Source organism: Xenopus laevis, chromosome 3S, assembly GCF_017654675.1.
Source record: "Xenopus laevis strain J_2021 chromosome 3S, Xenopus_laevis_v10.1, whole genome shotgun sequence".
NCBI lineage: Eukaryota > Metazoa > Chordata > Amphibia > Anura > Pipidae > Xenopus > Xenopus laevis.
In genome coordinates, this window is record NC_054376.1 from 61,409,291 (window position 1) to 61,422,222 (window position 12,932).

Sequence of the window (12,932 nt, forward strand, 5' to 3'; positions counted from 1 at the left end):
AAGTTCCTAAACCTGACTGTTTTACCAACCTGACTGTCCCATCTCAGCCTGTCAGTTAAAGTTTCTAATGTTAACGGACTCCTGCTGCACAAATATGGCAGCCCCCTCATAGGCGATCACAGGGAGTCAGGTTATGTAAAAGCATTGGGCAAATACTTTATCACAAAATTATATGAAGCATGCAATGTAAAATTGGGGAAACTGCATCAGCATTATAAACTAAACGCATTGTACACACCCACCATATGGCACACAGATACGGACTTGTGTAACTGAAGGAGTAGTTTATTGCTTAAAACGCCCCTGTCGTAAAGCTTACCTGAATGAACTGAACAAGAGCAAGACTAAATGAACACAAAGGTGTCATCAAAAATGATCAACTGGAAGACAAATCAACCAAAACAGATAAAGTAACCGTAAAGAAGGAATATAGAAAGAACTATTTTAGCCAATCATTTTCTCATTAAGATGGCAGGTGTTAGAAACAGTGGATAGAAAAAAGGTGGATAATTTTATGAAAACTTAACTTAATAGGGAAGCCTATTGGATATGGAAACTGGAAGCATTGCATCCGAAAGGCCTGAATGAAAATTGATGAAAAAGATGAACTTTGATAAATATGTACACTAAGCAATCTGGAGTTGGGCATTATAGAATGGATAAAGATGTTGCAGTTGAAGGGCAATATATATATATGCAGGATTGATACCAGTGACGCATTACAAACCTTGATATGGAGTTAATTTCCACACCAACAGATGACGGGGGATTAACATTTTGTCCTTATTTATTGTGCATCACATTGTGTATCCTGACAAAGAGAGGTGAAGATTCCCCGAAACTTGAGTTGGTGAGGACTGTGGGTTTGGGCCGACTCTCTCACACCATTGTTGGATCGCTGGTGGATTTGAGTTGGTTTCCTACTGCTCTCCCCGACCATGACCTTTCCGCCTCCAGTGAGTGCCTTTTATAATCACGTGCCTGTTTGCCCCCACCCCTTCTGTGACATCATAGCTGGGCGTAGCTATAAAATCTGAGGCACGCTGGGTTGGGTGCAGGTAGAGTTTTTCTCTATCCGCACATCACTACCTACAGTCCCTTCATCTTCTAGGCACATGCTTCTTCTGCCTACCCATAGTTCCAGCCCTGATCCTCAGCAGGATTGACAGCACTGCATATTGCTGCAGAATATAGTCAAAATATTACAAACCCAGACACAAAATGTTGGCTAGTCAAAGATAAGGTCTACTTGGCTTGAATAAGCTCAAAAAGTTACTTGGGGGCACTTTTCTCTGTAGATTTCACAAATAAATCACTCAGATAATTGAAGCTCCTGCTGTGATCTATGTTTTTCGTAGTTCCTGTATTGACATGCTAGTACTATGTCCTTTTGGAGGGTTTGAAAAGGAGTATTTCTACAGTACTCATATGTGATTTGAGCCAAAACAAGCACTTATTTATACATAAATTATATGCAGTATTGTACTGTAGTTAATTAAATATGCCTTATTCTTATGTAAATATTATGCAGCCCAAGGGTTAATAAATTTACTTGAAGAGCATCAACCCTATTGTAATACTGCATTGAATGTCCCTAACACACAAACATACATCTCTAAATGCTTTGTTACTCAAGGCAAAGAAAAATGGCAACAAAATGACTATTCAGACAAGTGTCTAAATTGCATATTTAATTTTATTTAGGAAACTGCTTCCACATAATTAAACTCCAGCAGCCATATTGTTCCCTGAATTAGAGCCAACTGCAGGTATGCTCTACAACTGAAAGTACGGCGGTCTGAAATCTGGTATAAGGCAAATCATCCTGAGAAGCAAAGATTATATTCTGTAATCAGCATCATGTAGAGCAAGGAAATAGCACAGTCTAATGCTGCTTCCGTCTGAAGGAACATCCTGTATATACAGAAACACAAAAATGTTTTAGTATATAGTTACAAATATGAAGTTTTGTAAAAATTAGACAGTGGTCTTAAAACATATATGGTAAAGGTCTTTCAGATGATTAAAATGAAGGTCTGTTGTTTCTGGTTTTATTAAAAAGTAATGAAAGCTGAAAGTCGTTATGATAGTTTGTGGTATTATAGCACTTTCTTCCTTTGGGTGAAGAGAGAACAGTGTTGAAGTTCTAAATAGTTTAGCAATATAAGAAATGTCAACATTTAGGATTTAATTTAGACCCTAAGGCCAAAGACACACTGGGCCGATTCTCAGTCTGCAGAAAAATTAGATCCAGCCCCTACCTGTACATACAAATCAATGCTCCCACACACACCATTTTGTGCCTTAAGTTACTAAAAAATATGCCCTCCCCTTTGAACAAAACAGGGATTGTTTGTCCATATATTGCAATGTATTTAGGCTGAATAAGACATCAAAGTCAAGTCCAGTCCAGCTTAAATGTATTGCAATATATGAACAAACAATCCCAGAAACCAGCGATGTGGCCAAAGGTGTTGGCTGTCAACATCTGCAGTGGGTGTGGGGGCGTTTGATAGTCTCTTAGAAGTGATTTTGGGAGGGCAGTGTGGGCTGGGTCAAGGCACAACATTAAAATGTAACATGGGGGCCTTAGTACTTAAGAAAATATTAAGAAAATATTAATAAATAAAAGCAAAATAATATTTTCAAAAGTTTTGAGTCTACAGTCCAGTTTACTGAGCTGCTAATGGGAAACACAAGAGGGTAAAACTAAAATGTACATTTTAGAAGTAAAAAAAAATGGTAAAAAACAGGAAAAATTGAAAGTCAGTTTGGAGTGTGTAAACTGTAAAAAAAATAAAAAAAAAAAAAAAAAAAAAAAAATATATATATATATATATATATATATATATATATATATATATATATATATATATATATATATATATATATATATATATATATATATATATATATATATATATATATATATATATATATATATATATATATACACACACACACAAAATCAGTTTAAAGAGTGACTATTCGGAAACTGGTTTGCTAAAAAAAAATAAAAATGGTTCAATATAAACAAATACCTTCTGTGAGCCTGGCTTTGCCACCTGTGGGTTGGCAAAGAACTGTAGAGCAGCCTACACAGAGAACAACAGTCTGAGCATGACTAAAAACCGTGGTTATCTTGTAGCAGCCTGCAAAGAACAATTTAATATATTGATGAAGTGCCTAGACTTACAACATAGCAAATAGCATTTGACCGACAAATTTGGCAGGGTAACAAAAAAAAAGCATGGGCCCTTTTTTTCCAAAAATGACATATCTTTACATAAAGCCTCTGGAGAGCAATCTGCTTTTTGAGATTGTTAAAAAAATGAGCAAGCAATATTGCAATAGTAAAGCGTTTGTAAAGTAGTTGCAAATTGACTTTTATAGATGTCAAAGATTTCAAAAAAAGTGTGAAATAACATTTATAAAGTAAAAAGAAGAGAACTGGACGTCATGCCCTGAAGCACTTAGCAATTAGGTGAGAAGCTTAGCATAAATGGCAGGAGGACTTACTGAGTGGGCAGTAGACGTTTGATTCTCAGTTCTAATACATGCAACAAAGTGGAAAACCCAACATGAGCAAATTTGACAGCTAGATTAGCCTGTTATGTTTAGGTCTGTGGCCATTTTTTTATACTCAGAAATATATGATACAATGTGCTCTACTCAGAGTAAAGGCCAGTACATACTGAAGTAGGAATACAACATCCATACCTGGGCATTTAACATCCATGAAGTAAGAATTTGGGCTCTGAACCAGCCTTTTTTTCTTGTGTCTCCTCTTCTCCTCCTCAGAGGATGGTAGCAGTAAATCTTTAGCCAACTGAGAACAAGAAATGTAACATTTAAACTTTCATACCTGGAGAGAGGCAGAAGATTCAATCCACCCCACCCCCTGCAAAATTATCTTTAGAGGGCCCCAGCTTAGACTCCAGGAGTATGCAGAAGGCACTGCAGAGGGGGTCTGCTGTAATGTTAGTGGTGTACACTGCTGTTCTCCTTTTGCATTTACAAGTATAAACCCTATACAAATCCTGCATGTAAAGAGACAGATTGCAAAGAGGAGGATACTGAAGCATATCTTGTTCATTTCAGAAAATGTGCCAAATTTTTCTTTTTGGTTTTCAAGTTACTAGGTTATCTGAAAAAAACATGGCGTAATACAAAGAAAGATTATACAATAAAGAAAATTAAAGAGGGGGGAACCCATTGGTGAAAGATTTATACAAGAAGTACAGTACAGGAAAAAAAGAAACCAAATAAGAAAATAAAATGAGGTGGTCTCTCTTTCTGATCCATCAACTTAAAGTAAGAACAAAGGGGGAAGGTTAAATCTTGTAGTAAGATACAGAATTTTTAATACATTCAAAATGTATTTCAATAAATTAAAGCTCTGCAGCTGTATATATAGACTAGGGATTCACTAAATCTACTATTTTGGTATACAGCCCAATCCTTTATGAAATAATTGGCCAAATGCAGAACCATATCAGAATTAGGGTCAAGAAGGGTTAAGGGGAACTGTGTGCAGTTACACCATTTTAACATTTTTTGTGTGATGAAAAATCACATGATTTAAGGTATTCAGATTTAGCTTGGCCAGGCACTTAAATCCAATTCAGTTGAAAAATTCAAATCCAGCTGGAAAATGTCAAACCTCGAACAAATCCTGGATTCGGTGCATCCCTAATACAGGCTATGATCAGACCAAGCTGGTTTTGCAAGCCTTACTGACCAATAATCATCATCATCATTTATTTATATAGCGCTGTCAAGATACGCAGTGCTTTACTGCAGTTATAGCAAACAGGGAATAAATGGTGGATAACAGACAAGGATTACAGAGTACAATAGGGTTAGAAGGACCTAGAGATTAGAGTTTACAAACTAAAAGGTTAGGGTACAATTGAGACATTAGGATTGTATAAACACTTTGTTATTTTTGATACAGCAATGATTAATTAAGGTACATCGAATAAGCCTCTTTAAACAGATGGGTCTTTAAGGAGCGCTTGAAAGTTTGGAAGGAAGGAGAAAGTCTGACAGCTTGTGGCAGAGAGTTCCAGAGAAAAGCAGAAGTCCGAGAGAAGACTTGTAGACGAGAATGGGCAGAAGTGATCAGAGGAGAAGTGAGGCGAAGATCAGAAGCAGAGCGTAGGTTTCGTGAAGGAGTGTATTTGGAGATTAGAGATGAAATATAGGGAGGGGTTTCATTATTAAGGGCCTTGAATGTGAGTGTAAGTAATTTGAATTTGATTCTAGAAGAGATTGGGAGCCAGTGAAGGGACATACATATGGGAGCAGCTGATGTTGAGCGGCGAGCTAGATGAATGAGTCTAGCGGCCGCGTTTAGAACAGATTGGAGTTGTGAAAGGTGACTTGTTGGAATACCTGTGAGGAGTAAGTTGCAGTGATCAAGGCGGGAGATGATGAGAGACTGAATCAGTGTTTTAGTTGATTCTGAACTGAGATAGGGTCGTATTCCAGCAATGTTGCGCAGTTGAATACGGCAAGATTTTGCAAGTGTTTGAATGTGTGGTGAAAAAGACAGATGAGAGTCTAAGATGACTCCTAGGCAGCGTGCCTGTGTGGTGGAATGAAAGGTGGTGTTGTTTACAGTGAGTGATATCTGAGGGACAGGGGAAGATCTTGGAGGAAATATAATGAGTTATGTTTTACAAAGGTTCAGTTTCAGGTGGCGCTGTGACATTCAGGAGGAGACAGCAGAGAGACAGTCTGTGACTTGGGAAAGGACAGAATTAGAAAGATCAGGAGTAGACAAGTAGAGTTGGGTGTCATCAGCATAAAGGTGATACTGAAGTCCAAATGACTGAATGAGTTTTCCTAGTGAAGTTGTATAGAGCGAGAACAGCAGGGGGCCAAGAACAGAGCCTTGAGGAACTCCAACAGAGAGTGGGAAAGTAGTAGAAGTAGAGTTAGAGAAGGAAACTTTAAAGGAACGGTCAGACAGATAAGATGTAAACCATGAAAGAGCAGTGTCCCAAATGCCAGATGAGTGTAGAATGTCAAGGAGGAGTGTGTGGTCAACTGTGTCAAAGGCTGCAGAGAGATCTAGAAGGATTAGAATGGATAATTAAACAATGATCCTGCCATCCATGGGCAAATAGCAGTATTGCATAGAAGAAAGGAAAGAATCATCAAGCTCACTTCAGTGTTCACACTGAAGCTTAGTGCTAAATATTTACTGAACCATGTAATTGAACCATTGTATTTATGCCCCGCCCCTCAAGGCACCATAAATACCCAGGTGGCCCAAGCAAATCTGAGCATGTACGGACAGCTTCAGGTTTTTTTCTGTTGTCTCCATGTCTGTACAGTCCCATTTTCAGATTTAGCTTCCAACTGAAAGTATTGAAACCCGAAACACTTTTTTTTGCATAATAAAAAGTGAGTGTAATGCTAAGCAAGTTTGCAATATACAATGAATTACAATTTTTAAATGTTTTTGTAGAGACGTTTGAGCAGTACAGTCAAAGCAAAGGACCAATAATACTTTTATTATTAAAGACATAGATAACATATCTGTGTGTATATATTAGTTATGTTGTGGTCAGTCATTTACCTGCAGTTTGGCTTTAGAGGATGCTGCAAATCCAAATCCTGCGTTTAAAACTGCTACTACTGGGGATGAACTGAATCCAGGATTAGGTTCGGGATTCAGCCTTTTTTAGCAGGATTCGCCCGAATCCTTCTGCCCGGCCGAACCGAATCATAATTTGCATAGGGGAGGGAAATTGTGTGACATTTTATCACAAAACAAGGAAGTAAAAATGTTTTACCCTACCCATCCCTAATTTGCATATGCAAATTAGGATTAGGATTCGGTTCTGTATTCGGCCGAATCTTTTGCGAAGGATTCAGGGGTTCGGCCAAATCCAAAATAGTGGATTCAGTGCATTACTAGCTACTACATACCTAACAGGTACAGGACCTGTTGTCCGAAATGCTGGGCTTTTCCAGATAACATCTTTCTGTGATTTGGATCTTCATATTTTAAGTCTACTAGAAAATCATGTAAACAAATAAACCCAATAGGCTTTTTCTTCCAATAAGGGTTAATTATATCTTAGATTGGATCAATTACAAAGTACTGTTTTATTATAGAGAAAAACAAATACTTTTTTCAGAATTACATTATTTAGATGAATTGGAGTCTATGGGAGACAGCCTTCCTGTAATTTGGAGCTTTCTGGATAGTGGATTTCCAAATAACGGATCACATACCTGTAATCTATTCACCTGGTTAGCTACTGAAGTGCAAATAAGAAGGAATTCTATGTAAAAGCCTTAGAACCCTCAAAGTAACGACCCATGGCTTACCCCAAATGTACCTAAATATATTTTTGCTAATTGTCAGATGAGGTTTCTGATTCAGGAAGGAGACATAAATATTTTCTGTTTCATATGGAGAGAGAAAAAAATACTGATAAACTCCATGGCAAATACTGATAAACTCCATGGCAAAAATAAACCTCTCTCTAAACAGATATGAGGTTTAGAAATGTTATTTTATAAAACTACTATAATTGGCGACAATTTTTCTTGCATGAAAAACGAGAAGAAAAAAAATCTCGGCAATCCTGAAATTTCCCATACGTCTCCACTGTGAAAATGTATCATTCACAAGTTAGGGAAATTCGAAAGAAATAAATGTTTCATAAATGTGCTATAAACTTTACCTTCATAAAAACACAATTTGAATTTTACATCAAGCAATAAATCTGTCCTATGTCTCTAACCTTAAAAAATAAATAAATAAAACCCCTACTTAAACCCCGTAAAACAGGGCCTCCACTGGAAATGTTTTTTATATTTTATTCTGGCTACACTTTTCGCTACTAAAAAATGCAAAGTAGGGTAGATTCATTACATTTGCCCATTTTTCCTCGGTAGAGCAGAATATATCACATTTTATAGAGAGAGAAAGGCCTAGTTTTGCATAACAGTGAATGGTACGCTGTAGTATTCAGTTAGGACTGCCAACTTTTAAAAAAAAAACAACTGGTCTTCCCATATTTTTATTTTTCTTCCCTATTAATAATATTGGTATCAAAAAGTGGCTTATTTAGTCTGCTCTGGGTCCCCCATAAAAAAATCTTCAGAGGGGCTTGATGCACAGTGACTACTACACAAACCCCCGCCCACCTTCTCCCTGCCTGCCTGTGCCCCCGCTCCTAAGTATGAAAGAGGATGGAAAGGTGATTTCTTTACTGATTTTTAACTACAGATGAAGCAGACCCAAGGTCTGGGTTGCTGGTCCCCCCATGACCCCTCTATAGATACAGATAGTATGTGCAAAATAAAAAATGTTTCTAATATAGTTAGTTAACCAAAAATGTAACATATAAAGGCTGCAGTGACTGGATGTCTAACAGAACAGAACTTCCTGCTTTTCAGCTCTCTAACTCTGAGCTAGTCAGCGGCTTGAAGGGAGGCCACATGGGACATATCTGTTCAGTGAGTTTCCAATTGATCCTCAGCATTCAGCTCAGATTCAAAAGCAACAGTTATGACCCATGTGCCCCCCTCAACTCAGTGAATGGTTACAGACTGGTAACTATTCAGTGGAAACCAAGAGAGCTACAAAGCAGGAAGTAGTGTTCTGGTTATTATGTTAGATATTCCAGTCACTCCAGCCTTTATACATTACATTTTTGGCTAAACAACTATATTTAAAACATTCTTTATTTTTACACTGAAAATTGAATATAAGCTTCAGTATACTGAAATATGAAACTTTCTAAATACAATCAATTAAAAATTCTGCACTGTTTCTGAAATAATCAAATGCATCTTCACTATCCCTCTCTCAGCTTTTGTTTCTCCTCATTCTCTCTTCATGCAGCAGTTGACTGTCAGATATTCATTGACAGTTAGTTCCTTTATATCTTATAGGGGTTCCTTTTGCCTAGAAGACTTATTAGAGCTCACTCTATTAAAATCACCAGACATCATATCTCTCTACATGCAGAATTTGTGCAAAAGGCAGTTATTTTGTTACATTTTTGTTTGTACTGGAATCAGTTATTTGAATGAGCTGCACGCTGTGTCTGCATTCATCAGTCGAGTCGAATGAAGGCTGCGACACCATTCGACAATGCTATTACTTACCTTATTTCTGTTGCATCCGATGTGACGCCTGCGTTTTTGCGCAGTGCATCAGTTCGCGCAAAAATAGTCCATGTAGTCCTACCCTTAGGGGCAGATTTTAAAACGGTCAAGGTAAATTTTTGGATTCAAAAACTTCGAATTTCGAAGTAATTTTTTGGTACTTCGACCATCAAATAGGCCATAATTCGATTTGAATTGAAAATACTTCACAAATTCGACCATTCGAAAATTGAAGTACTGTCTTTTTAAAAAAACGTCGCCACTTCAGCACCTTAAATCAGCTGAATTGCTGTTTAGCCTATGGGGGAACCTCCTATGACATATATGAGCCGTTGGCTAAGTTTTGAGAAGTCTAAGGTTTTTTTGTAAAATTGTATGATTGTATGATTAGATTGTATGATTAAATCGTACAAATCTAGCGATTTTAATTTAGCGGAAAAAATCTTTGACTTCGACTATCGTACTACACCTATTCGATGGTCGAATTTCGAAGTTTTTTCACTTCAAAATTCGACCCTTGATAAATCTGCCCCTTAGACTCTATTTAAAGGGGACAGGTCACCCAGACATAAAAAGCTGTATACTAAAAGTCCTTTTTGAAATTAAACATGAAACCCAATTATTTTATTTCCATTAAAACATCAGAAAACCCCCAGGTCCTGAGCATTCTGGATAACAGGTCCCACGCCTGTACATGATCTATACTGGCAGCTATATAATGTTGTTAAACCAGGAAACCTGAAGATTTTAGTATGTGAATGTAAAGTCTGGCACATTGGCTGCAAGAATATACAGATACCCAGCAATGGACACCTTTTTTCTATTTAATCACGTGTTGGCGTTTTATCTAACTGCTAACCAGATAATTACACTCCAAACACATAGGCATTCAGTTTCAATTCTCAGCCTGCAATGTAATAACCAAAACTCCCCAGCATGCAGATTGGCCATTACTCAACTGACCCTGCGACAATAGGGAATTATAATTAGACGTAGGATGCTGTTAATGTATTGTGGCATGTGACATTTGTTAGCAGTTATTACTTACTGATATACGTTTAAGCCAGGCATGTCCAAGTCAGCCTCCATCATGAAAGTAATAATAATTTGGCCCCCCAGCACAGTGCAATCAGGAATCGTGTAGCAGTAATATTTGGGCACATTAGTGAAATGATCTGCCACTTGGTCTATACTGCTGCCTGTGTGCTGAAGGTGTTAGTAATAGACAAGTACTGGAACGTAGTGACGCACTGTTTTCGCATACTTCTAGGCAGATCATTTCACTAATGTGCCCAAATATTGAATGATGTTAATGGTTGAAAGAATGTCGGGCTGAATGGTCGGCCCCCACACATTTTCACCTCACCAAATCTGGCCCTCGCTGCAAAAAGTTTGGACACCCCTGGTTTAAGCCTTGTCATTTTACAGTAATTAAAATAAATGACTATATTATGGTGTATATGAAAGGATGCGTTAATCAACTCTCCACTGCAATTGAAATACTGCTTATTCCGAATAAACGAAAACGCATTGACGCAGATACATGCACTATATAACTTGCAGCAGGCCACATCAGTATCGAACATATCTAAATAGCTCCAATGCTCAAGGCCGACTGTATCTGCAGTCACGCAGTACATAACACCAATCAGAAAGTCACGCCTCTCCAATCCCGGCCCTACAATAACAACCCTTCCTGCCCTCTGTAACGAGACGTGCCCGCTACACATTCGCCCTCTTTCTCCCTACAGGATTAATTCGCCTAACACCCTGACGCGCTGTCACTCACAGGCATGTCTGTCCCGCGTGGCTATCAACAACACAACAATAACTTCCGTTTCCGGAGACTTGTGCAGGTTTTTTTAAGTTCAGCGATCGCGGGTGGCCATATTTTTTGTGGGTAGATTTACAATGGGGAGCGTTAGTATGACGCTGAGGCGTCAAACGTTAATGTACAACGACAATATGAAGTCATTTTTTTTATAGATAAAATCTATAGAACACAAATTGTCTCTTGAAATAAATGTGGGGGCACTTACCTGATTTAAAAAATAATAATAATTTAAAGGAGATATATAGGATTCATAAACACATATTGTAGGCAATAATTAATAATACATAGCGCTGGCCTTATTTGGGGCTAAAAATTTATATTATCTTCCAAAATAGCCCCTTTATTGGAGCTGCCTCACTAAAGATCTGTAATGGTCCCTGTTAGTGATGTGTGGGCCGTCGGTGGCTCCAGCATTTTTGAAGATAATATAAATTTCAACACTGTATTATTCATTATTGCAGACCTTTTGCGTTTTTCAGGTGGGTTTGGGTTGAGCTCCCCTCCTGCAACATTACACTGCCGGCTTCTGGCTTCCGGTTTTATAGTAGGGTTGCCACCTTTTCTGGAAAAAAATACCGGCCTTCCTATATATTTATCTTTTATCCCTATTAATAACATTGGGATCAACCATCATTTTTACCAGCCAGGTGGTAACCCTATTTTATAGGCATGTGCCTGTCCCGCCCCTTTTGTGACATCATCAGCGGAGCAGGTCAGTTGCATGTTTATAAATAGAGGGGAATAGCCCAGTGCAGGTCAGACGGGTTCAGGTTCAGGTGAGGGTCAAGGTTTTCTCGACCCACACATCAGTAGTCACTGTCTGTGTTTCAAATGAAGGGTGGGCATGTCCTAACAATCCCTGCCAGCAGCACAGTAGGTGACAGCCAATCACAGCCCTGCAGTCGCTCAAGTGTTCCCTATCAGGCCAGTCCTGGCCTGTCATGGGGAGCTGGGGTGCAAACGTGCCTGGATCTGCAGCCATTTGGACTAAGTAGTAGCCTAGAAGGTAGTGGATGTAGCCTAGGGACCACACATGTCATTAATCCACCGCTGATTTGCGTTATTTCTCACCTGCACAACATTACCTAAGGGGGTCACTTAATTTTCATTTTGAAGCACAATAATAGAGAGTGAGAGTTATATTGATTAAAAAAATAGTATTAATAATAATTTTTCATTATATCTAAGCTTTCATTTCAATTTTCATGGCCCTTAAATTACATTCTTAAGAATTAGGCAGGGGTGACTTTTCATTAAAATCATATGTTTTTCCTATATTCTTATAGCTTTGTGCAAGTGAGACATCTGCTTTTATCCTCAGCCTCCCACGTAAACTCATCTGCTTCACAATATTCTCTGCATTTTAGAGAAATCTGTGCTTATAATGCAAGCAATGGTTTAGGCAAATTTTTCTTTATTTTTCTGCTGCCTATTACAATGATTTGTCATCTTTAATATTAGTTACAAGTCATAAATGCTACTAATTCTTAAGGGTTGTTGTGAAATGGTGCTTTTGTGTAACATGGTTTCTTTTCAATCTGTAAATTCAGGAATGTCTCTGGAAGACAAATATTTTATTTTGAAGATCAGATAGTGTTCATGCACCTTTTCTACATAAGCCCAACTGAAAAAGCTCATAAATGTTCTATTTAATTGTGTCTTTACTTGTAATTTATTTGTAAAGGGCATTTTTTAGTGATGTACCAAGTGAGTTCCAGGCCCCCCAGCAAAGAAAAATCTCTGGAGGGGTCAGAGCGCACAAACAATTTCAAAAGTGACTACCCAGTCAGGTGCAATTTTAAAATAATAGTAGGTCAGAGAATGGTCAGGAACTGCAGTACATGAGGTAAGTAAGTAGGGTCCTTTAATTGCCCAATTAGGTTGAATCTATGTCATTGACAGAATATATTGTATTTCTGCCCCCAAAAAGCTCCTGACCTAGTTTAAAGAGTTTTCACAT

General features: G+C 38.0%; 1 protein-coding gene across 1 annotated transcript; it reads right to left on the reverse strand.

Moving 5' to 3' along the window:
• Positions 1-1,678: 1,678 nt before the first annotated feature.
• rps27l.S (ribosomal protein S27-like S homeolog) lies at positions 1,679-11,029 on the reverse strand. The gene is made up of 4 exons (XM_018255615.2): positions 10,928-11,029; positions 3,721-3,829; positions 3,042-3,152; positions 1,679-1,914 (listed from the first exon to the last, which is right to left on the reverse strand). Exons 1-4 carry the CDS (start codon positions 10,931-10,933, stop codon positions 1,886-1,888), a joined length of 255 nt encoding a protein of 84 aa, XP_018111104.1. The 5' UTR covers positions 10,934-11,029; the 3' UTR covers positions 1,679-1,885.
• Positions 11,030-12,932: the final 1,903 nt, after the last annotated feature.